The 26,167-nt window shown below is 48.5% G+C and overlaps 1 protein-coding gene across 1 annotated transcript; it reads right to left on the reverse strand.

Moving 5' to 3' along the window:
• Window positions 1-15,000: 15,000 nt before the first annotated feature.
• Window positions 15,001-24,530, reverse strand: LOC134434474 (olfactory receptor 14J1-like; the record flags this gene model as incomplete). The annotated part of the gene is made up of 2 exons (XM_063183127.1): window positions 15,001-15,108; window positions 23,811-24,530. Coding segments are annotated over 2 exons (828 nt in total), but the record flags the coding sequence as incomplete, so codon positions are not given.
• Window positions 24,531-26,167: the final 1,637 nt, after the last annotated feature.

Raw genomic sequence — 26,167 nt, forward strand, 5'->3', positions numbered from 1 at the left:
TTCACACTCTTAAATTTTTTACCAACATAGTTTACACAGAATCATCTTGAAACATTTTAAGCAATGTTAGAACTCTGATACCAATTTTTTTCCCACAAAGTTCAGTCTTTTTGACTCTTCCTTCTGAGAGTCAACTTTAAATCACAGTATACTCAGCTGAATTAGCTTGTGATGTGGTTGAATCCTTATCCAGTGCCTGGGGGTGAGAGTGGTGTGGACTCTGGCCCAATGCCAGAAGGAAAAACTGGGAGTCTGGCCCAATGCCAGAAGGAGAATGAGGTGCAGTCCGGTCCAATGCCAGAGGGAGAATGGGGTGGAGTCCAGTCCAATGCCAGAATGCCAGAGGGAATAAAACTGATGCTGAATCCTGGTCCAATGCCAGGAGGTGAGAGTGATGTGAGTCCAACCTCTTTCTTTTGGTCTGCACAGTCGAATTAGTAATGAAGAGTACCTGAAACAGGCTTTCAAACATAAGCATTAATGGTCTGCTATTTTATGATTTTTTCAAAACTCAGTTTCTCGGTTCAATGTTATTGGTTAACTTCTCCATAGCTTGTATGTTTCTCTTATCAACTTCTGCACACTCTGAATTTTGCAGGGAGTTGTATTTCGGTTAGCTAACTTAACTCCCAGAGTGCTTTTATTCTCTTATTTTTCTGTGTATTTAATTCACTGGTTTTCTGTTCTGTTTTCAAGATCTTATTTATTTATCTCTTTCTTCTGTTTCTACTTTCACTTACAGCTTAAATACTACTTTTCTTTCAACCCCTTACACTTATTTTTTTTTTTTCTTACACCATTCTTCTACACAATACTCTCCCCTCTAAGGAGATGTGGTAAAACTTGTAATGCACAATCTACATTACCTCTATTCTAATTCATCTATATTCACTGTCTTTTATTTCTCATTCACTATTACACATTCCTTCGCACCCTCAAGACACAAACTGGATCATTATTGCTAGAAAATCACGGGTCCCTGTAGCCCCCCCTCACCTTGGGATTGGCCCACAGGTTTCAGTATCTCTCGGCCTCTTGGAAGGGCCCTGACTCTGGTTGCCTCTGGTGCACATTCACCTGTGAGGCTGTCTGCGTATCACTCACACTCTTACAGCTACGGCTCCCTCACACATCTGGGGAGCACTAGTCTGGTTTGCAGGTCACACACACACACATTTCAGCCACAGCCCCCACCCACCTGGGGGACACAAGCCTGGTTTGCAGGTCACACACACACTTCCACTGCCCCCTTCCCACCTGCCCAGGAAGTTGAGGCTGACTTTGTAACTCACTCTCACACACAACAAGAAAACAATAAGGTACCTTTTATTTTCACATTACTTATTACATATTTAGTGTTACTGGCCAGTTTTGGTGCTATTGGATATCCTTTCTACCTAGCTGTTTTTGTCTAACTTCAGATGTTTTTTCACTGTACTATACTTTTCAGTACTTTGTTGAGACAGGACTTATCTGTTCCTGTATCTACTCAAAAATTCTAATTCTTCATTTAGGGGTCCCACCTCAAAGTTTACCAAGGGCTCTTCTAGATGTTGCATCGGGTCCCCTAAAGGGTAAAGCCTCTGACCCTCTAATCGTCACCTCTAAGGATCTTCCCTAAATTATCTTGTTCCCTGGCTACTGCCGCATCTGAGACTGAGCTTTCTACAAAACCTCCTGACGTGTCCTGCCTTTCCACAGTAATAGCAATGTCGTTCTCTCAAACGGACTTGAGGTCTCTCCATCCCTCTTGTACCTGACAGTACTGACCTATCCTTGCCTCCTCCTGGTGGTGGACCTGCCCACCCCACACTTTCTCTAGCTACAGCAACCATGATCCTAGCCTTGGCCTTTGCTTTTTCTTCGTCCCTCCTTAAATGCACCTTCAATGCTTCTCTCAATAACTCATTGATATCCTTCTCTTGCCAATCTTCAATCTTTTCCAGTTTTCTCCATACATCTGGCCAAGATTTGGTAACAAATTGGACTTTTGGTAGCATGTGTCCTTCTGGGGTGTCTGGGTCTATTCTAGAGTACAACTTGAAGTTCCGCTTTAGGCGATTATGACAAGCTGCAGGAGCTTCATCCTTCTCTTGTGCACTCTCAAATGCCAATTGGGTGTTAGTTCCTTTGGGAACTGACTCTTTGATCCCCCGTATTATCAAAGACCTGTATACCATCATGGCCTTCCTCCCCTCTTCCTGGTTAGGGTTCCAGCTGGGATCCGTTAGTGGCAATTTCTGTTCACCTGTTGGCACCTGGGGTCCTGGCCTGTTATCTTCCTCCCAGTTTCTTATGCCAGCTGCCCTAATCATCTGGACCTCTTCTGGGGAAAATAATATACTCAGGATGGAATTCATCTCCCCTCAAGTGTAGATAATTGGACCTAAAACTCGATCCACTTGGTTGGCTATGCCCACTGGGTCCTCAACTAAATGCCCCAACTCTTTCTTGAATCCTCTCACCTCAGAAGCAGTTAGGGGAGCATTCACAAAGCCAACCCCTCCCGCTACTCCTCCCATAGGAACTTCTCTGAGGGGAAAGAGTCTCTCAGCCTTAGAGGTCTTGGATCTGGTGCTACAGTATGGCCCATATTCAGATGCCAAACTAGTTTGAGGGATATCTGGGTTACCCTGAACTTTCTGCACATCAGCAGGTGTATTTGCTGATAGCTGTTTATCGGGTGAGGAGGCATTTGTGTCCCAACTAGGAGGAGGTAAAGTGACAGCAACAGGAGGGGGAGAAGAGCCTGAGTGGATATAAAGTGGAGCTGGAGAAGGGGTGGAGAATGCAGCAGGTGGAGTAGGCACTTGTGGTGGTGCAGAAGGAACTGGAGGAGCTGAAGGTGGTGAGGGAGTGGTTACTGGGGGAGATACTGGGTTTATCACAGGGGAAGCTGAAGAGGTAGGAGGAGGAATTTGAGCAGGTGGTAATGAGATGGCAGCCGGGGGAAGAACCGGACCTGGCATTTGAGGTGCTTGAAGAAGAGGATTATAAGGTGGAGGGGCAGAAGGAGGCAAATAATCCAGGGGGTCCCATCTTTTACTAGTCCTATCATCCCGTCCTTCATTTCCCTCTTTCTTCCTCTGTACCTTACAAATTCGCACCCCTTCATCCCCAATAGCGTTCGTTAACCAGCAAGATACATACAGTAATTGCTCCGGATCAGTATCTCCTCGAGCTGTCAGATAATGATTTTGTTGTTGGCACATCCACTTATCCTTTGTCCCACACCAAGGCCATCCTCCTTGCACCTCTAATTCCGGCCAGACTTCTACACAATAGTGAATCATTTTCACTTTAATTGCTCTGTGGCCTCTATAGAATTCCATTTCTCTAACAGTTCTTCTAAAGGTCTATTGGGAGGTATATTCCTCAGTCTCTTGTCGGTCTTCTTACTATTACACCCTCCCATTTTTCAGATCTCAACAGTAAAAAATCCCAAAGGTGCCTCTACTGACAGGTAATTTCAAAAAAACCCTTTTGTTTGAGGAGCTTCAGCCTCCTCCAACGAACTTCAAATTTTTGCCTGATGGTCAGGACTTTATACTGAAACAACTGCCCAATCTCTTGATTGCCCAGCTTTCCTAACATCAGAACTTACATCTATCAGGACTTGAACACACGAAACCTCAGCCTAAGAATCCAAGTCGCGCCTGACTCCCTCAGTCAGGAAAAACAACTGCCTGATTTTTAGTTTGCCTAACCTGCCAAGTTTTAGGCTTCACCTTATCAGGACTTAAAAACAAACCGCAGCCTCCTTTGCTTGGATTTGTGCCTGACGCCTTTGTCAGGACTTACTTTACCTGCAGGGCTTGTGAGCTTACCCGAATCCTTCTCGGGACTTACAATCTTACCTGAATCTTTCTCGGGACTTACAATCTGCCTGACTTCCCTCTGTCAGGACTTACTTTGGGTGCATACCACTCATACAACTATTCCCTCCACATGCCCGGTGAGGGGGGCCCTCTTTCCCCCTTAGGAGACGACTCACTCACGCTAATTCCACACACTTTCCCCCCTTCCTAGCCGGCCCCTTCGCAGGGGTATGGAAACGTGGTACTGAGGGGCTACTCTCACTCCGAAGGTCCGGCTACAGACCTTAGTCTCACTCACACACACATGCGCACATCTCCCACTCCTGCCACCGGATTTCTCACCAGTCCGGTGCTCCAGTGCTCCTCTGCGCCACTGGTTCTGAGCCGATCTCTCTGGTCCTGACAGCCAGATGTCCTGGAGGTCCAAGATGGCCAGTCCTGGTGTCCTCTTCTGGCGTGGCTATCCCGGAAGAGCACCCCAGCTGAAATAAACAGGGCAAGGAGACTTTTTCTCCTTTTAATGCCTTTATTAAAAGTGATCAGTTCAGGATTGGGCAGCTCGGACGAGTCTGCAGCTTCCTGTCGTCTCTCCCAGGGCGACTAGGAGGAGGAGGGTATTTGCAGCTTTGTCCACTAGGGGCAGAGCTGGAGGTTCGGTCCTCGTGGGAGCCTTTAGGGTGTGGTGACCCATTCCAATGTTGAATTGGTCCCCGTCTCGCCCCCTCCAAGATTCGGCGTGGGGCCTCTTGAACACAGGGTGAGGAACAATGAAGGTTTTCAGCCTGTCTGCAGGCCTAGCGCTCCGCTCCTCATATCCAGACATCACTCTAACTTCTCAACTCTGCATTGGCTCGTTGTTTTGGGGTTTTCTCAGTACATTTGGAGCAGTAGTCCCCCACAGCACGCTGGTCCTGGAGTCACTTTGCATAGTCCCCCCCCCCCCCCACCGGTCTCTTCACTATTTTGGGGAAAAGTACAACTTAGCCTCGGGCAAGGCTCTGCTAATACAAAAGGAGCAATTAGCCACAATGACCTGTGATTACAATAACAAAACAAGCCAAACTTCAGCAGCAACAGTGATCTGGCTGATTTTTGTAACCTTTTCTCACAAAAATTTAGCAGAATTTTTGTTCTTAACACTGGGCCCCATGGAACCAAGGGACCATTGTGACACTGTGGGGTCCTGTGACACCAAGGGACCATTGTGACACTGTTGGGCCCTGTGACACTAAGGGACCATTGTGATACTGTGAGGCCTCATAGAATAAGCAAAGCATTGTGACACTGTGAGGCCTCATGGAACAAGTCAGACCATTGTGACCCTGGGGAGCCTCACAGAATCAAGAGGACCAATGTGATACTGTGGGGCCTCATGAAACCAAGAGGCCTTTGTGACACTGCAGGGCTGCATGGAACCAAAGGCCCATTGTGACATTGCAGGGCCTTGTGTCATCAGGGGTCCGTTGTGAAACTGTGGAGCCAAAGGAGACTATTGTGGACCAAAGCTCCAGGGTGACACAGAGGGGTCTCCAGTCATCAATGGTCCATTGTGACACTGCAGGGCTTTATGAAACCTAGGGGCCATTTTGACATTATGGGACCCCATCGAAACTAGGGACAAGTGTGACAATGCAGGTCTTCTTGTAATTGAGTGCACCATTATGACACTGCAGGGTATGAATCCAAGACACCATTGTGACTATGGGGGATCATAAAACCAAGGGGACACAGAACAAGTCTGGCTGATTTAACCCCCCATGGACTGCCTGACTTGTCTACCTGATCTTGGCATGTTGAGAGTCACTTCTCATCTGCCTAAACACTGGGGCTCCATGCTTTCCTTCCCAATGGAAAAGAACTGTCCTTCTCCAGGAACCCATGGGCAGAACTGGGATATCACCTCAAAATTCCTTATGTGTAGGGATTGTTCCCATAGGAATATTGCCAGGACAAGTCTGGCTGGCAGTGGTTTCACAAGAGTCACCTCCCATTTGTCCCCAAAACATTGGGGAAGGCTCCGTACTTTCCTTCCTATGGGAAAGAGCTGTTCTGCTTCTCCACGCACACATGGCTGAGATTGGGGTTTCACCTCAAAAATTCCCTAAATCCAAAGTCTGCTCCCAGACAAAATCTGCCATTCCTAACAAGTCTGGCTGGCCTTGGCCTAGTGAGGCTCTCGCCTGCCTTGCAAACACTGGAGCTCTGTGCTTTCCTTCCTATGGAAAAGAACTGTCCTTTTCATCTAGGTGCCCATGGCCAGAACTGGGGTTACACTTCCAACATTCCCTATTGTGACAGACTGGAGGAGATTGTTGGGTCTAAACATTTTGTGTGGGGGGGAGGAAGGGGCAGGTCCAGCCTTGCCCTGCCCTGGGACCCCAATCCCCCCAGAGCCTCTATCCCAGCCCAGAAGTGTCTGCCAGTCCCTGGCACAGCACAGGCAATGCTCCACAGCCACCTCTGCAGCCCCAGCCCAGCTCCTGAGGGACCAAATGAGCCCAAGACCCACCTGGGGGAAGGGCCCAGGAAGACCAAGGGGTATTTAAGGCTGACCACAAGGCAAGCACACATCTTGACCCTACCTCCTCTTGGAATTTCCACCTGAACAGTGCTGGAATCCAGGAGTTGGTAGCTGTGTATGTCCTTCTCTAAATCTTTCTGTGTCTTCTTCTTATAACCTCTTCTTGCAAATTTTGAGTAACTTTAAATTGAACAAGCTACGAGTTTGTGAAGTTAAATGGGCCAAGTTAATGCTTTGAGAAGTGTTTTGTGTTGATTGAATGTCATATTAAACCATTTGCCAAAGTTTCTCTTCGTTTCTAAAGGTGCCACTAAAGGCAGTTTGGTTGTTTTGACCTCTTGATGATCTCGTCAGTATTTTTCCAGTGAGTCTAACTCAGAGGACACAAACAATTGTAATTCCTTTTAAATGTCTCCTTGAGTGAGTTGTTTGGGGGATATGGGTCAGGGCTTGTCTGTCCTGCTTGGCATAGCCCAGGCAGGGCTTTCCCAGCCACATTCCACACTCCATTTCCCAGCTGGAGCCGCTGCTGCCTCTGAGTTGTGCTGCCCCAGCCACAGGGATGCTCTCCTTGTCTGCCCATTCCCCCACGGTCTCTGGGCAGGCATGGCCTCAGTGGGGCTGCTGACATCCTCAGCAACTTGGAGGCTGCTGCTGAATTTTACTGCTCCAGAGGCTTGTTAAGCCTTCAGCTCTTGAGTGCAAGAATTCAGTGTCCCAGGGCTCATTAACATTCACAACACCTTAACAAGCCAAGCCTCTGGGGGTAATTTGATTTTAATTTTCAAATTGTTGGTGGTTAGGTAGATCTCAGTAGTGATTCAAAGTGAATACATGATATTTAAAAAGACGGTGAGAAAAGATTTTTTTAGATCCTGTTTTGTTTTCCTGTTAATTTATTGATATGTGCAATCTCCAGCTGAACCTGAATCCAAGGACCTCCTCATGCCAGTTTGAATAGATATAAAAATCAAGACCCTTCATGGCTGACAATCAATCAGACTCTGTCCCTACCCCCACCCCACCATTTCCCCCATCCAAGCCCTGGCACTCAGAGCAGCCTTGTGCAAATCTGAGCTCCCTCCAGCCCAGGCTGCACCTGCAGCTTTCAGCTCCTTGGCTCCAACTCCCACCTGCTTTCCTTGGAGAAGGACATGCCCGAGACAAAGAGGGATGTTCATTTCTTGTCAGCCAACAAAGCTGTTGAAGTGAGGGGAGAACGACCATCCTGTGATGCATCGAACTCGATTTATTGATCGATCAGTCAGCTTAAATAATAGTGTTAACGAACTTCATGCATATTCCGAAATACAGGTTTATGATAGGCTAACAGAGAAAACTCTAACCACACCTTTTGTTTTACTACACCGTTGATTGTTTACACAAAACAAAACCAGTGTTCTCACTGTGATACGAACGGTTCCCAAAACTTCCACATCTGTCCTCAGGGTGCCATCTTTTCCCAGAGAGAGTGTTACACTTGTTATGAGAAGACTGCCTGAGAACTTTATTGTTTATACAATGATGCCTGAAAGAGTCTAATTGTTTATAGAAGTCAGGCTGGGAACTGCTTCACAGCTACCTGTTACTTTTCTCTCAGTTTCATGGCTTCATGGCCTTTTTCTTCAAGCCATGCCTGAACTAAACTCTCCACACTTCCCCTGCTTTTTTCTTTAAGAGAAAGGAGGTTAGTTTGCCAGGTATTCTCTATCATCCTACTAACCATCTTTTGGATACAGCTACAGAAACAAGGTAATATAAGTAAAAGTAATAAGAGTACCCCTAATATCCCTATAGCATATGTTATAAGGTTTCTTAGCCAGGGTCCCAATCCGAAACTTTTCAGCCATTCATCAATACCCAATCCTTCTTCTTCCTTAAGTTTGTTAAAACCTAGCTGTAGCTCTTTTAACTTAGCATGAATAGATACAGAATGATCAGATAAGTTCATGCAACACATTCCTTCAAACTCTTCACACCCATGGCCTTGTGCTAATAATAAGAAATCTATAGCAGCTCTATTTTGTAGAACAGCGTGATTAACACTTTGTACATCTGAAGTTAACATATCTAATATCTGTGAAGTTTTATTCAGTTCACACTTAGCCCAACACCCTATTTGTTTTGCTAGAGTCAATGCTTTGCTGGCAGCACCCCATGGTAGGAAAGCTGAAACCATCACTTGCTTAAATTTACTCCAGAACCACGGATCTCCTATTTGACTACAGTCTAAATTATGTAAGCTACGCTTTTGCCTGCTTATCTTACGGCTTAATTGCATTAGCACAGATATATTAGGGTGGAATAAAGATAACTTGCCTAAATAACAAGGTCCACCCTGAGGCTGGGCAGGTATACCATTCCAGGCTCTATCTCCGCAAATTAGAAATATACCCGTAGGTAATTTCTTAGGTGTTATGATGCTAGAGCCTTTACAATGATTGTAGAGTTGTTTAGACACTATGTTTGGCTTTAGGGCTGAATCCAGGGTAGCCCACGTTTGTGTATGTGGATTCATCTTTTGAGTATTAGAATAATCAAAGCTAAACCACCCACCGTCGGAAGTGCTGGTCATGCTAGCATTTGCACTCCCGAAAAGCTCCAATTCCTCAGGTGGAGAATGCAAAGGAATATTAAGTGATTGAATTAACAGGCATTGACGGTAGCCGTCACTCTGACTGGCAGTATACCCTTTAGGCAATTTAATATTTACCATACTGCGCATACATAAGGCACGGTTATTAATAAAACTGCAGAATTCTTGAGGAGACCATACTGGAAGTCCTACCAAACATGTTCGAAAGGGGTTAGTAACTCCTCCAATGCTGAGACAAAGCGATGTCTGATTAATCTGCCTAGCAAGTGTTAACCATACATTATCCCTAGATTGACTAAAATGTGTTACTTTTAATTCTTCAGCTACCACTACACCAAGTAATATAATAAAAGGAAACCTCATTTTTCTGGTTTTACTTTGACCTTCTTCTTCTTATCAGTTTTTAACCTTACTGTTCCCGAGGCCCGAAGACCACACCTTTGTAACCTTCTAATGCAGTTGTCTAATGCCTGATTGGGATCTCCTTTTATAGGCCCTACAATGGAATGTTGTGTTAAAGGCACCAGTTTTCTACACCTTACAGAGGTAATATATGATGCACTTTGAGCTTTAACCCTTTTCAAAATACACTGTACCTCCCACCGATAATAAGCCAAGATTTTCTGCTCATGTGACTCATAAAGAGCTAAAGCTGAGGCAGTGTTTAGTCCTGTTTCATTCCGTAGTGCCCACTCCCAATTATGTTCCCAGTTATGTTCATAATTACAGGTATTACACCATAAATGAAAAAGTGACAACTGATCCACCCAAAAAGTCCTGTCACAACCCCCACAACACAGTGCAACCCAAGCAGCACAATGTGGGCTGTGACATTCAAGGCAGTTCTCTTTTGCCGGTCCTTTTATATGGAAAGATGATAATGATTCAATAATGTCAATCAGTTCCCTGGTTGTCCGGCAACTGCGTGTTATGGCCCTGTCGATCGCCTTTGAGTGTCCCTTCAGTTGAAGCAGTAGTGGTCTCAGGTTCAGGAACAGCTTCTTCTCCAGACGGTCCTTGTCCTCTTCTGTGAGTTGATCCACCAGGCGCTGCATCAAGAACAGGTTTAGTCCACTTGGCAGGTACCCACAATGCTCCTGTAGGGGTGGAAATACAAACATATCCCCTTCCCCAGAACAGGACCTTAGCAGGATCCTTCCATAGCCCTGTCTTGGGGTCTCGGTATTTTACCCATACCTCTTTTTCCTGCTCACCAGTTTCTGGTGGCTTATAGTGTAGTTCTGCTGGGGGCTGCCCTACATCACCAAACACACACAAATGATTGATCACAAATAAGCTTTTTAGTAATCTGGAGTGGGGGTCAGTCACCTCTTCCTGTTTGGCTAAATACTTCTTTAAGGTACCATGTGCCCTTTCAATGATGGCCTGCCCTGTTGGGGAATTAGGAATACCTGTAACATGTTCAATCCCCCAATTTCTAAAGAATTTCCCTATTCTATGACTAGTATAGGCAGAACCATTATCTGTTTTAATTCTTTTTGGTGTACCCATCACTGCAAAGCAACTGTACAGATGTCTCTCTACATGTATAGCTTTTTCTCCTTGTTATGGTTTGGGCCTGGCAAAGCCAGAGCCCCCATGAGGATACCTTCTCCCCGGTGTCTGCTGCGAGATGTGACCAGGAATAAACAAAGCAGGCTCCAACTTCAACATACAGAAAAGTTTATTAACTAAGCTACATACAAACAATTACTAAACTACAAACAAACACTAAACTACACATACACAAAGAAAAAAAAAAAATCACAAGGAGAATGAAAACTACACAGAAACACTTCCCCCTCCTCCTCTCTTATCACTCGTCTAGGAAGGGTTAATGTTCTGTAAGGCCTTCATTGTCCAAAAAAGGGTTAAAAAACTCCTCCAGGCGGCTGGACTCCTGGCTGCACCCCCCCCATCTCCTCAGCTGGGCTGCCTGCTGCCAGGACATATTTACTGAGTTTCAAGGTAACACAGGCTGCACTCTCTCTCTCTCTCTGTCTGTCTCAAAAAAGGGGGGGGGGGGGAATGGCTGCCCGATGTATCTTGTTGCTCTCCACCCTTCCATCCTCCAAGGCCTCCTCACTCCCATCTCTGTCCAGGCCCAGGCGTACCGCATGGCTGCCCCTCCCCCGCCCAGCAGCAGCGGCTGGACAGGGGAGAGCTCCGACCTGCGTCCCTTGAAGTCCCAAGAGAGCCCCCCGGGGCCGAAGCTCTGCTTTTAACCCCTGGGTGTTCTCGGAGGTGTGTCCTAAAACCCTCTGGCTACCCCAGGTGCCAATATCAAAATCCAAGCACCCATTGGTTTGACCACAACATCCCAGAATTCCCACTTCTTCCTGGTCAAACCACCACATTCCACCCTTCACCTCCGAGAACACCCTTTCTAAAATTATCAACAAAATTACAAAACACTTCTACACCATAAACCAACTTAATACATGCTTTGTTCTTATTCCTTTTTGGTCCCATCTCACAGCTTCATCCCATCACTCTCTTAAAACTCGATTTCCCGGTCAGGGAACCAAATAATGTTATGGTTTGGGCCTGGCAAAGCCAGAGCCCCCATGAGGATACCTTCTCCCCGGTGTCTGCTGCGAGATGTGACCAGGAATAAACAAAGCAGGCTCCAACTTCAACATACAGAAAAGTTTATTAACTAAGCTACATACAAACAATTACTAAACTACAAACAAACACTAAACTACACATACACAAAGAAAAAAAAAAATCACAAGGAGAATGAAAACTACACAGAAACACTTCCCCCTCCTCCTCTCTTATCACTCGTCTAGGAAGGGTTAATGTTCTGTAAGGCCTTCATTGTCCAAAAAAGGGTTAAAAAACTCCTCCAGGCGGCTGGACTCCTGGCTGCACCCCCCCCATCTCCTCAGCTGGGCTGCCTGCTGCCAGGACATATTTACTGAGTTTCAAGGTAACACAGGCTGCACTCTCTCTCTCTCTCTGTCTGTCTCAAAAAAGGGGGGGGGGGGAATGGCTGCCCGATGTATCTTGTTGCTCTCCACCCTTCCATCCTCCAAGGCCTCCTCACTCCCATCTCTGTCCAGGCCCAGGCGTACCGCATGGCTGCCCCTCCCCCGCCCAGCAGCAGCGGCTGGACAGGGGAGAGCTCCGACCTGCGTCCCTTGAAGTCCCAAGAGAGCCTCCCGGGGCCGAAGCTCTGCTTTTAACCCCTGGGTGTTCTCGGAGGTGTGTCCTAAAACCCACTGGCTACCCCAGGTGCCAATATCAAAATCCAAGCACCCATTGGTTTGACCACAACATCCCAGAATTCCCACTTCTTCCTGGTCAAACCACCACACTCCTGACTGAGCTGTTGCCCATATATATTTGCTATAAGTATCAACGGACACATTTACATACTTTAGGTTGCCAAAACTAGGGACATGTGTAACGTCCATTTGCCACAATTCATTTGTTTGCAGTCCTCGTGGATTTACTCCTAGGCCTAAACCACTTCCCCCATTATGGTGACTACAAATAGGGCAAGCCCTCACAATGGCTTTAGCTTCTGAGAGTGTTATTTTAAATTCTCTGCTTAAGCCTTTTGCATTCTGGTGAAACATTGAGTGAGCTTCTCGAGCCAATTGGTGACTTGACAGAGGTGTACTTTGGGTAATAGTAACCAATCTATCTGCCCTATCATTTCCTTCACCTAAACCAACCTTCCATTTATGACTTCTAATATGTATTACAGCATAAGCATGTTCCCTGGATCTTGTAGCTCTTTTTAGCTGCAATAGTAGTTCATATAGTCTTTGATTTTGCACCTCTTTTATGGAAGCATCTTCAATTCTTGCTACAACTCCTGCTACATACAGAGAGTCTGTAACAACATTCAAAGGTTCCTTAAATTGTACCATTGCCCATACCACTGCTAACAGTTCCATGGTTTGTAGGCTGTCCACTGCTTCTGCTTGCAAAATATGATGCTTCCATACTCTCTTTTCTTGCCAGGTTATTGCAGCAGTTCTTGATTTCCTGCCAGCGTCTGTAAATGCAGTAATAGCACCTGAGATAGGAGAATTTTCTCGCTTTGGACGAGTTATCCAGTCCCAGTCCCCTATCCATTGAATAGATGCTGGTCGAAGCTGGTGTGTTTCAATAGGGCAACATGCACCCAAAAGGGCTTCCTGCATTTCCTCTGAATTAGTCAAATACCAGTCCAAGGTATCCTTCTTCATTGGAATCTTGATGGCAGCTGGTTCTGACCCAGCTACCTGCAACATCCTTTCTCTGCCCTTCTTTATCAAATTTGCTAACATTTCAATTTTTTTGAAGAAGAGTCTTGCTTTGCTGTAGTGGGGGGGAGATCCATTCTAATATCCGTGTTTCCCCTGTTTCTTTTTTACATTGCGTAAGTGCACCCAAAAGATATTGTGGGCCTTTCCAGATGGTAAGATCTATGGGTACTTCTGGATCCCTTCGATAAACATGTCCATGCATAACACAGTCCATAATTTGCTGAATGGCCTGCTGTTGCTTATCAGTGATGCACACCGGATGAGCTGGATCGGTTCCTTTTAACAGCGGATGCAGCTCATCAAGCAGTTCATTAGGTATTCCCACCATTGGTTTTAACCACTGTAAATCACCTAAGAATCTCTGAGCTTCATTTAAGGTAGTTATTTTTGTTTTTAATTGCAGCTTTTGAGGTTCAACAATTTGTTCTGTCATAGACCATCCCAGATATTTCCAGGGAGCAGTTGTTTGAATTTTCTCAGGAGCTACTACTAAAGAATATTGTGCCAGTGTTGTTCTTATTTCCTGGACTTGTTGTTGTGTGAAAGGCATCGGCTGAGCAAACAAAACATCATCCATGTAATGATATATCACTGTATTAGACCATTGCTTTCTGAGAGGTTGCAAAGCTGCACTTACATAAAGCTGACACAAGGTGGGGCTGTTCCGCATGCCCTACGGAAGAACAGTCCATTCAAACCTCTGATCGGGTGCTTCTTTGCTAATCGCGGGCAATGTGAATGCAAATCGTCGCATATCGTGCGGGTGAAGGGCAATAGTAAAAAAGCAGTCCTTGAGATCAATAATCAGCAAAGGCCAATCCATCGGGATCATGGCTGGGTTAGGTAATCCAGGTTGTAATGAACCCATAGGTTCCATCTGATCATTGACAGCACGCAAGTCATGAAGCAGTCTGTATTTTCCTGATTTCTTTTTGATTACAAAAATTGGAGTATTCCAGGGGCTGGTCCTGTTGAAACTGTTCTAAATGTCCCTGTTGAAACTGTTCTGAAACGAGCTGATGTGCGTGTTGTAAACTTTCCCCTTTCAAAGGCCATTGCTTAACCCATACCGGGGTGTCATCGACCAAGGTGATGGGAATTGGGAAAGTCCAAGCAATGGCTTTTACTCCAAAGGGTGTTCATTTGTTAGAACAACCCCTAGCTGAGCCATAATGTCCCGGCCTATAAGGCATTGAACAGTAGGTGGTAACTGCACCACTGAGAAAGTCGCCGTCAGCTGCTTGCCGTCGATGTGAACTTGAAGGGGGGGTGAACGGCTTGCCAAGGTAAATCCTCCCACCCCGGATACGGCAGTGGCTGCCGGCTGCAAGGGCCAGTGATGAGGCCAGCAGCTAGGACTAATAATGCTGGAATCTGCCCCAGTATCCAGCAGACCTGAATATGACCTTTTCTGTCCGTTATATTCTATCTCAACTTTTTTCTTCGGTCTCTCGGTAAGATTTAAAGTTAACAAAGTAAGTCCTCCTGTAGAACCAAAAGCGCTGTCTCTCCTCTCTTGGGTTTTTATGGGTTGTATTCCTTTCGTCATTTGCTCAAGCGGTACCAGCTGAGCAATTCTTTGTCCTTTGTTAATTTGGAGAGGAGGAAAAGGAGTATAAACCATGACCATAATTTCTCCCGTGTAATCCGCGTCAATAACGCCAGGTAAAACAAACAGTCCTAACATAGATGCGGAAGATCTCCCAAATAGTAGCGCACCCATCGCTTTGTTTTGTATAATAATAGGTCCTTGAACCCCCGTAGGGACTTTTTGCGGGTGCAGAGTCATCAGCGTTACGTCTACTGCGGCTGCCAGGTCCATGCCGAGGCTCCCTGCGGTGGCGGGTTGGAGACTCCCGGCTGCGGCGGGTTGGAGACTGCCTGCTGCGGCGGGTTGGAGGCTCCCTGCTGTGGAGGGTTGAAAGCGTGGGGGGGTGTTATCTCTGCAGCGGCAACTTGTGTCTGGGCGCGGCTGCTGCGGGAATACGCGCTCCTGGAGAAGTTTCCCGACCTCTGCTTACAAGCGCTTGTATGATGATTATCCATACGGCATTTCTGGCACCAGACTCCAGTAGCCTGGCACTCCTGGCGCGTATGTCCAAAGCCTCCGCAGTGAAAACATTTTATGCGGCCCTTTTTACTTGACGCTGCAAATGCGGCTGACGCTTGAAGAGGTGCAAGCGCGGCTAAAACCTGACTCTGAGAAGATTTTGCCTGTTCTTGCAACCCTACTCCTAGCTGTTTAATTGCGTCTACCACTAAAGCCTGCTGCCCGGTTGGCACAAGAGCCATCCTCTCCAATGCCTCCTCAATAGTCCAATTTGCTCCTAAGGTATTAAGTATGTTTCTAGTGGCAGAATTACAATTTTGGATTGCACACTGCTTGAGAAGGGCCCCGCGCATAAATTCGGCTACTCCAGCCCTCTCAATTGCAGCCGCAGCTCTATCAATAAAAGCGCCAAATGATTCCTCTCTACCTTGCTTAATTCCCATATATACTGGTATCCCTCCTGGTTCCTTTACCCTTTCTATTGCGAGTCTGACTAACCTCATTGCCTCCCGGCACTTCTCCTGACCTATTAAAGCTTGCGCCTCAGTGCGAAGGAAAGGTCCCAGACCCATAAGCTCATTAACAGTGATGCCATGGAGGGGGTCACCCTGCTGTCTTTGTACTGCCACGCACTCATTTACTAAAGCTTGCCAATGGGCGTTAAAAAGCAATTGCTGATGTTGGGTAAAGATTAATTTGACTATGCCACGACAATCATTAATAAGAAGAATACTGGTATCAAAAATATAGTCGAGCATTTGCTTGGCTGGTTCGCTTTTAAAGCCAAACTGACTAACAGTGGCTCGCAACTGAGATAACATCTTCCAATCTAAAGCGCTAATTGTCGCTTGCATGCCTCCACCAGCCTGAGGGGTGAAAATAACCGGACAAGCCAGTTCGCTCGCTAAGCTAATCAACTCCTGGTCTCCCTTTTCCACTGCATCTTTGGCCAGAGCTGCCCACGCATCCCGTCTTTCCCGTGCAATCATCGCCGCTCGATCGTTTTCCAACCCAGGGCTCTGATTACTTTTCGGGAACGGAACACACGTTTTTGGCTCTGGCTGCTGCGATGTGAGCGATATGGGAGGCTCAGAAGTGCTACGGATAGCCTGCGGCAAAGCAGGCAATAAAGCACCCTGCGGAGCACCCTGCGGAGCTTGGCTCGTTAGAGGGGGCTGGTTTGTTAAAGGAGGTGGTGGAAGCGGCGCTGGAAGCGGCGCGGCTAAAGGAGGCGGTGGAAGCGGCGCTGGAAGCGGCGCGGTGGGTAGTAAAGCGGCCTGTGGAGCTTGGCTCGGAACCTGGCTTGTAGCCGGGCTCGCAGCCTGGCTCGGCGCTTGGCTCACAGCCTGGCTCGCAGCCTGGCTCGCAGCCGGGCTTGCCGAGGGAGGTGGCGAGGCTGGTAATAAAACCGTCCTCATTGCGGGGCCGAGAGGGGTCCCCGACTCTTTATCAAACTCCCTGTCTCGATCGTATTCTTTATTACGATCGTGAGCGGCAGTAGCCTGATGGGCAGCCCTCTTTTCCGCCTGAAACTGCAACAGTTCGGTGTTAATGACCCGCCATAATTTACCCATTTTCCTAGCAGTTTTATCATCGTCTAACGTAGCCTGCCATAATATATCACCAAATTTACGCCACTCAGACAACTCGTGAATCGTGTGGGGATTCACAAAGACTCCCCGTTCCAGACCATAAGCCAAAAGACCTTGCAATTCCTTCTGTAAATCTATTCCCTTAATTTGCCTTTTTTGCAAAAAAGTAATAAAAAGTTCATATGCGGCTTGCCTTTCCATACCTCTTTTTAAGTGCGCACTTTTACCTAGCAGCGATTTCCAGGCATTGGCCACACGTATCAGCTGGACCCATCTATATGGTCGCCAGGGCACGGCGCGTATCGGCGGCTTTTTTTTCTCCGCTTTGGTTTCGCGCTTATTTGCCGCTCCCGCTGCTTCGGAGCCTGAACCAGTCCTCACTTCTCGTGGTGTTCGCAATCCCCGTGGTGGTCGCAATCGTCGTCCGCTATCACGTCCTGGTGGTCACCATTTGTTGAAGTGAGGGGAGAACGACCATCCTGTGATGCATCGAACTCGATTTATTGATCGATCAGTCAGCTTAAATAATAGTGTTAACGAACTTCATGCATATTCCGAAATACAGGTTTATGATAGGCTAACAGAGAAAACTCTAACCACACCTTTTGTTTTACTACACCGTTGATTGTTTACACAAAACAAAACCAGTGTTCTTACTGTGATACGAACGGTTCCCAAAACTTCCACATCTGTCCTCAGGGTGCCATCTTTTCCCAGAGAGAGTGTTACACTTGTTATGAGAAGACTGCCTGAGAACTTTATTGTTTATACAATGATGCCTGAAAGAGTCTAATTGTTTATAGAAGTCAGGCTGGGAACTGCTTCACAGCTACCTGTTACTTTTCTCTCAGTTTCATGGCTTCATGGCCTTTTTCTTCAAGCCATGCCTGAACTAAACTCTCCACACAAAGCCAAGGGAAGGCACTGCTCCATCAAATGCAAAAGTCATTTCTCTGCTGGATATTAAATCCACTTTCCACAGCAGACAGTCTCAGAGCAATGGAAAACACCTTCTGTGCCCAGGACTGGTCCCAAGGTCCCCCCAAACCCTTCCTGCCCCAATTCTGCCCAGATTTGCTCTTTGCACACACGAGTCCCAGGCTGAAGTCAAGAGGTCCCTCCATGACCAGAGGCAGGAAAACAGAGAAAGGGGATGAAGAACTCTCCTGTGCAGAGCCAGGGTCCGAGTGCCCCTGCAGTGGGAACCACAACTCATCAGGTTTGTGTCCTTTGGGGTCAGGGCCTGGTGACACTCAGAGGCACAGAAAGGTTTCTTGCCAACAAACACAAGCTGAACATTTGAGCAGTTTAATAACCATCACAGCTCTTCCATCAGCTCTCTGTGATGTCCCAGCAGCATCTGACATGTCCCCCATCCCCAAGGGATTTCTGTACATGAGCAGTTTTAGACAAAGACATAAGGTAATTCTCTGATAGATAAAAACACAGTTAAAATTATATTTATTATATATTTATTTGAACTTCAGAAATATTGGGCAATTTCTTCCAGCTCAAAGCATGAAGCCAGTCAGTTGAGAGGCACTTGAATGACCAGAGAGCATCTAGAGGAGGAAATGAGAGAGCAGTAGCAGTACATAGATCCACCTACTGTAAAAGAAGAGAAGTCGTTAGACATTGCCATTTCAACAGAAGAGCTGAAAACACCTGAAGGAAAAGGAAGTAATAAACAGAATATTGGTGACACCAGTCAAAGGGTAGGTCAGTATTTCTCTTCCTGCCATCAGTATACCTCCAGGAAATTCCTGTTTCTGGTGGGAAAATTGTGCCATTTCTTAAAAGTACTCAAATGATCCCGATAATAAAGATTTGCTGTTATATTATGAAACTAACATGTATTAACACCTTTGCCCCTTTTCCAGGCAGGCATCAGTTGTGTGCCCATGAACAGGCAGTGCCACTTGTGCCCTGAGGTGCCAAGCTGGGATTGGATCTCTCCGAGAGCACCTGAGGGAGAGCAGAGCACCTTGCAAGCTGCAGGTCCTGTACAGCCCCGCAGGGCTCCTGTCCCATCAACATCTGCTCTGCTCCAGTCTGAAACAGGGCCCAGAATGGTGCCGGGATCATCAGAGAGCTGAGGTGTGTGCTGGAATTCAATGCCCTCCCCATCCACAGCAGCCCTGCATTTCCCTCCTGCAGCCTTGGTCTCCAGCACAGCCATGGAGACTCTTTGGGCTCTGGACTGTTCCTGCAGCCCCCAAGGGCAGCTGAGCTCTGCCTTTGGCACAGTCAGGCCAGGCCAGCACAGGCCATGCTCAGCAATTGCTTGTGTGTGTCTGGCCTTGCTGTCAGCCCTGGCAGCGGCTGCGTGGCCCCTTTGTGGCCCTGTGCTGGCCCAGCCATGGTGGCCCAGCCCCTGTGCAGGCCCAGCCCAGGCCAAGAGCATTGCGGCTGGGAACGGCCCCAGTGCCGTGGTGCCCACAGCAGCCTTGGGGCTCTGTGCCCCATGGCCTCCCTGCTGGGCAGCCTCTGCCAGCTCCTGCAGAGCCCGGGGCATCTGTGGGGCTGCACAGAGAGCCCTGCCCCAGGCTGTGCCAGCCTCTGGGCCAGCAGAGAGGCAGCCAGGGCTGGCCATGGCTGGGAACAGGCCCTGAGCCACGCAGGAGGATGGGGCTGGGCCACAGCCAAACTCAACCCAGGCCAAAGCTGTGCTCAGCAGCCAGGGCTGCCAACATATGGGCACAGAGGCTGGCACTGACAAATGTCCTGGGCCCCCTCCCTGCTCTGTCCATGCCACCCAGGGCACAGAGCAGCCTCCTCTCTGGGCCACTTGCCTGCTTGCAATGCCTTGTACAGGTGCTGGCCCTGCCCCACAAGGCCTGGCCTGAGTCCTGCCCCTGCTCGCTCAGCCAGGCTGAGATGGACTCTGATGGTTTCTGGGCCAGGCTCTCGGAGCCCAGCTCCCTGCAAGCTCTGCCAGCTGCCCTGAGCTCTGGGCAGCACCAAGGGCCTCTCCCCAGCCCAGCCCAGCCGGCTCTGGCCCCACAGCTCTGCTCAGGCCAGGCTGCTCTGGCCACTGCCCCACGGCCTCAGCCCCTGGCAAGGGCACAGCAGCAGCTGCCACAGGACTCAGCCCCAGCCATGGGGGAAGGTGCTCGGCCAAGGCTGGTCATTCAAAGGAGGCTCCCTTGCTGCCCTGCTCCCCTCGGGCTGAGGGGCTGAGAGCTCTGCAGCCCCTGCTGCCATCCCATCTGCCCAGGGCAGCACAAGAGCCGTGGCCTTGGGGCCCTCAAGAGCTGCTCCTGCTCCAGGCCCAGGGCTCATGCCAAAGCTGGGGCAGGCACAAAGCTGTGCCCATTTCTGTTCATTGCTGCTCGCATGGGGATGGATCCTCAGCCTCTTGGAGGTTGCTGCTGAATTTTGTTACTCCAGAGGCCTCTTCTTTGCTGAGCTTTCCTGTTCAGGAATTCAGTGACAAAAGCTCATAAATATTTGTTCAAAACACCCAAACAAGAAAAGGCCCTGAGAATATCTTAAATGTTCAATTCCTCTGTGGTTACGTAGAAAGATTTCAGAAATGTTTTCAAAGTGAATATACTTTTTTGAAAACAATGCAGATGTTCCACTGCCACATTTTCTGAAAAATCACTTTGTCAGGATTTCTTCCCCTGGGAAGCTGAGATGTATCAGAAAAGAACGAAAACAATAATTATCTGATTGCTTCTCGGTGTTTGATACTTTGGAATATGGTCTGGAGATTGTTTACCAACAGTTGCATGTTTGATTGGTTTCCTGTTAATTGTTTTTACTTAATGACCAATCACCATCAGATGTTTCAGACTCTAAGGAGTCAGTCACGAGTTTTTCAGTAACATATGATATGATATGATATGATATGATATGATATGATATGATATGATATATAATATAATATAATATAATATAATATAATATAATATAATATAATATAATATAATATAATATAATATAATATAATATAATATAATATAATATAATATAATATAATATAATATAATATAATATAATATAATATAATATAATATAATATCAGCCTTCTGAGAACATGGAGTCAGATTCTCATCCCTCACCTCCTCCTTGGGACCCTCACAAACTCAACATAGACCGAACTGTTTTGTCCTGCTTTTGTTTCCTGTTTATAGATTGATATCAGCAACGTCCAAATTATATTTATCCCCAGCATTTTCAAATGCAGTCTGAAAAGATATGAAAATCAAGGCCCTCTAACTGGCTGTCAAACAATATCACTTTGTTCCCCTTCCCCACCATTTCCCTCCAACCCCTGGCACTCCTATGGATCAGGAATGGTGTGGCCAGCAGGACCAGGGCAGTGATTCTTTCCCTGTGCTCAGCACAGGTTGGGTAGCATCTCGAGTGCTGTGTCCAGTTCTGGGCTCCCAATTTAGGAAGGACATGGAGGGGCTGGAGTGTGTCCAGAGAAGGGCAACAAGGCTGGGGAGGGGTCTGGAGCAGAAATCCTGTGAGGAGTAGCTGAGGGAGCTGGGGTTGTTTATCCTGGAGAAGAGGTGGCTTAGGGAAGACCTCATCACTCTCTACACCTCCCTGACAGGAGGGTGCAGCCAGGTAGTGGTCGGGCTCTTTTTCCAGGGACCATTGACAGGACAAGAGGACACAGCCTTCATCTGCACCAGGAGATGTTTAGGCTGGACATAAGGAAATATTCTTCACACGAAGGGTGATTGGGCATTGGAATGAGCTGCCCAGGGAGATGGGTGAGTCACCATCCCTAGAAGTGTTTAAGGAAAGACTGGATGTGGCACTCAGTGCCATGGTCTGGGTGACAAGGTGGTGTTGGGTCCCAGGTTGGACTTGATGCTCTCCAAGGTCTTTTCCAGCCTGGTGGAAAGCCTGGATGATTGTGGCACTGCAGGGCCCTTGGGAAGCAAGGGGCCATTGTGACACTGCAGGGCCTAGTGGCACTAAGAGGACCATGGTGACACTGTGTAAGACATGGCAGCACAGAGCCAAGGGGCCATTGTGACACTGTGGGGCTGAATGGAAGCAAGGAGTCCATGGTGACAGTCTGGGTCCTGCTGCAACCACTGAGGCCACTGTGACACTGTGGGGCCTTGTGGAACCAAGGGGCCATTGTGCCACTGCGGAACCAAGGAGACCCTTGGGAGAGCCTGGGGACAGTGGAATCAAGGGGCCATTGCTCCATTGCAAGGACTCTGGGAACTGAGGGAACAATTGTGACACTGTGGTGCCCCATGTAACCAAGGCTCCCTGGTGACACTGTCGGATCTTGTGTCACCAGGGCTGCATTGTGACACTGCAGCACCAAGGAATTCATTGTGGTAATCTGAGGCCTCATGGAACCACAGAAGCCACTGTGACCCTGCAGGGCCTTGTGGGACCATGCAGAGCATTGTGACAGAGCAGGACCTGGTGTCATGATGGGGCCATTGTGACACTGAAGGGCCCCATGGAACCAAAGGGCCAGTGCTGCTCCTCAGGGACTCCTGGAATGAAGAAAACATGTTTGACACCATGGTGGCCCTTGGGACCAAGAGGCCATTGTGACACTGTGGAACCAAGGAGAGCATTGCTGCACTGCCAGACCTCACGGAATCAAGGATTCACTGTGACACTGCAGGGCCTTGGGGCACCAAGGGGCCATTGTGACACTGCAGGGCCCAAGGATCCCAGGGACTTTGTGACACCCAGGGGTCCCATGGAACCAAAGGGACATTGTGACACTGGGAGGCCTCATGCAATCATGGAGACAATTGGGACACTCTGGGGCCTCATGGAACCATGGTGACACCAAGTTGGCTGGGAGTGTTGATCTGCTAGAGGGTAGGAGGGCCCTGCACAGGGCCCTGGGCAGGCTGGATCCAGGGCCCAAATCCAACAAGGTTTAACAAGTCCAAGTGCATGGTCCTGCACTTTGGCCACAACAACCCCTGCAGCACTACAGGCTGGGGACAGAGTGGCTGGACAGAGGCCATGCAGAAAGGGACCTGCAGGGACTGAAGCACAGCAGGCTGGACATGAGGTAGCAGTGTGCCCAGGTGGACAAGGAAGCCAATGGCTCCTGGCCTGGATCCGGAATGGTGTGGCCAGCAGGAGAAGAGCTTCTAGTGTGCCAGCACTGATCTGCCCTGCAGCTCTGCACATGGACATTGCTGCTGCAGCTTCAGAGAAGGGAACACAAGGGGATCTCTGGAAAAAACTTTGCTGGGAGATCCTTTAGTTCTTTTAAAGTCACCAAAAGCCCCTCACAGACACATTCTGTGGCCACAGGGAAGATTGAGAGAAACAAAATGAGAAAAGGCAAAACCAATGGCTTATTTTTGTGGACAATATTAAAAAACTGAAACATGGGGTAAAAAAGAACAAATCCACAACCAAACCCAAAAGAATTACCAAAGCTGATTTATATTACCTGGCCTGTCCCTGCTGCAGCCCCGGCACTGCCACCTCCAGGGCTGTGCCCGGCCCCGAGAGCACTCAGGCCCTACAGCAACACCAGGGCCACCAGGGCAGCGGGGCAGGGCCACGACAGCAGCACTGGCAGCACCAAGTGCTGCTGCTGCTGGGCACAGTTGCTGGGCCAGCACTGCTCTGCCCCTAGCTCTACACACAGACATTGATGCTGCAGCTCCAGAGAAGGCAACAAAAGGACATCTCTGCAGAAAACTCCGCTGGAAGATGCTTTAAAACTCTGCTGGGAGATGCTTTTGTTCCTTTAAAGCCACCAAGAGCACAGCTCCTCATTGACACAGTCTGTGGCCACAGGGAAGGTGGAGAGAAACACAATGAGAAATGGCACAAACAATGATATTTTTTTATGGACATTATGAAAAAAGTTAAACCAAAAACAAGACCTTCAAAGATGAAATCAAAAAGAAGTATGAAAGATTACTTTTATTGTATGTGATTTGCAAACCCTGGCCAGCAGTTTAATGCTTCTGAAACCATCCAGTCATCACTCTCCACACTGCAGCCTTGAGCTCCTGGTTCCTCAGGCTGTAGATGAGGGGGTTCAGGGCTGGAGGCACCACCGAGTACAGAATTGACAGGACCAGATCTAGGGATGGGGAGGAGATGGAGGGGGGTTTCAGGTGTGAAAATGTGCCAGTGCTGATAAACAAGGAGACCACGGCCAGGTGAGGGAGGCAGGTGGAAAAGGCTTTGTGCTGTCCCTGCTCAGAGGGGATCCTCAGCACAGCCCTGAAGATCTGCACATAGGAGAAAATGACAAAAAGAAAACAAACAAATAGCAAACAGGCACTAACAGCAATTAGCCCATGTTCCCTGAGGTAGGAATTTGAGCAGGAGAGCTTGAGGATCTGTGGGATTTCACAGAAGAACTGGCCCAAGACATTGCCATGGCACAGGGGCAGGGAAAATGTATTGGCTGTGTGCAGCAGTGAATAGAGAAAGCCACTGGCCCAGGCAGCTGCTGCCATGTGGGCACAAGCTCTGCTGCCCAGGAGGGTCCCGTAGTGCAGGGGTTTGCAGATGGACACGTAGCGGTCGTAGCACATGATGGTCAGGAGGAAAAACTCTGTAGTCGCGCAGAAAACAAAAAAGAAGACTTGTGCAGCACATCCAGTGTAGGAGATGGTTCTGGTGTCCCAGAGGGAATTGTGCATGGCTTTGGGAACAGTGGTGCAGATGGAGCCCAGGTCGCTGAGGGCCAGGTTGAGCAGGAAGAAGAACATGGGTGTGTGCAGGTGGTGGCCGCAGGCTACGGCACTGATGATGAGGCCGTTGCCCAGGAGGGCAGCCAGGGAGATGCCCAGCAAGAGGCAGAAGTGCAGGAGCTGCAGCTGCCGCGTGTCTGCCAATGCCAGCAGGAGGAAGTGCCTGATGGAGCTGCTGTTGGACATTTGTGTTGCCTTAGCTAGGGGATCTGTAAAAAAAGTAATCATGGAATAGTTGTGTTTGGAGAGGACTTTAAACATCCCAGTACAGCTTGGGGGCACTTTTCCCCTGCCTGCCCAGGGCTCTGCTGCCTGGAGCTGTCCCTGCCAGCAGCTGCTTCCCTGTGCCCAGGGCTGGGCCCTGCCAGTGCTGCCAGAGCCCAGCCCAGCCCTGTGGGCTCAGCTCTGCCTTGCAGACCCCTCCCAGCCCTGGCACTACCCAGGGGCAGCTCTGGCTCTTCAAGCTCTGATGGTAAAGTCAGAGCAACCCTGAGGAGGCTGGAAATGTGACACTGATGCTGCCTCCAAGGGGTCCTGTGGTGATTCGTGTCACAGCCTGGTTTTTTTAGGTTTAAGAGAAAATTTTTTTTTTTTTTTTGCTCCACCTGAATTGGAAAATGAATATCTATGTGGAATTTCCCATTCAGGCAACCTAGAGCAGTAAGCTAAAAAAGCATGATTTTCCTTTTTATGAAGCCCCTGGCCTTGTTGTGCTCCCTGCATAATGAACTTAGAAATATTGTGCAGTTAAATGCCATGCTGGGAGCAGTCCTGAACAATGCAGCATCCTCTCCACACAAGGACAACACTTCCAAGCCTTACCGGCTGTCTTCCCCAACCCAGACCTTGTCCCCCAGTACTGGGAGCAGCTGCCAGGGCTGGCTGAGAGCTGTCCCTGGCAGGCAGCAGAGTCCCAGCCCCAGCCCAGCACCCTGGGCTGCAGGACCCTGCTCTGCAGGACAGCCCCGGGCACCCCTGGCTGCTCTGCACAAGAGACAATCAGAGAATGTACTCACAGCGTCTGTAGGGATGTTGGGATGTTCCAGCTTTTAGAAATCACTCCAGGAGCTGCAGCTGCACTGTCCTGCAGCCAGAGGTTCCTGTGCCAAGGGCTGGCAGTGATTCTGCCCCAGGCACTTCTCAGCACCTTCCCAGCCCTGACTGATTGAAGCTCTCTGTGCCTCTGTGCTGTGCCTGGGGTGGCTGCAGGCAGTGCCTCAGCCCTGCTGGGCTGGCAGAAGAGCTGCTCATCAAGAGAAATGTGCTTTTGAAGCTCTTCCTGGTTACCAGGAGCTGCGTCTGTTCCCAGAGCCCAGCCCAGCTCAGCAGCACAGACAAAGCACAAGGACGTTAATGAGCCTCTGGGGCTTTGTGCTCAGGCCCTGAACATCAGTCCCTGAGAGGACTGAAGAAACCTCTCCAGAACTCCAAGGCAGAATCCAACTCCAAACTTTCTTGTACTTTTAATGGGTCCCACTGAGGGACATGACAGAGAACGTGCCCCCAGGCCCCAGGCAGAGCAGAGAACTGGAGGCAGTGATGACAAGTGGGGACAAAGAGAAGCCAAGTCTTGGTGCCCTGGGGCACAGCAGGGTCTGTGCCACCAAGGGCTATGAGGAGACACCTTGTCCTGAGGCCCAGGGGCCTCCTGGCAC

This window comes from Melospiza melodia, unplaced genomic scaffold (genome assembly GCF_035770615.1).
Source record: "Melospiza melodia melodia isolate bMelMel2 unplaced genomic scaffold, bMelMel2.pri scaffold_37, whole genome shotgun sequence".
In the NCBI taxonomy this organism is placed as follows: Eukaryota; Metazoa; Chordata; class Aves; order Passeriformes; family Passerellidae; genus Melospiza; species Melospiza melodia.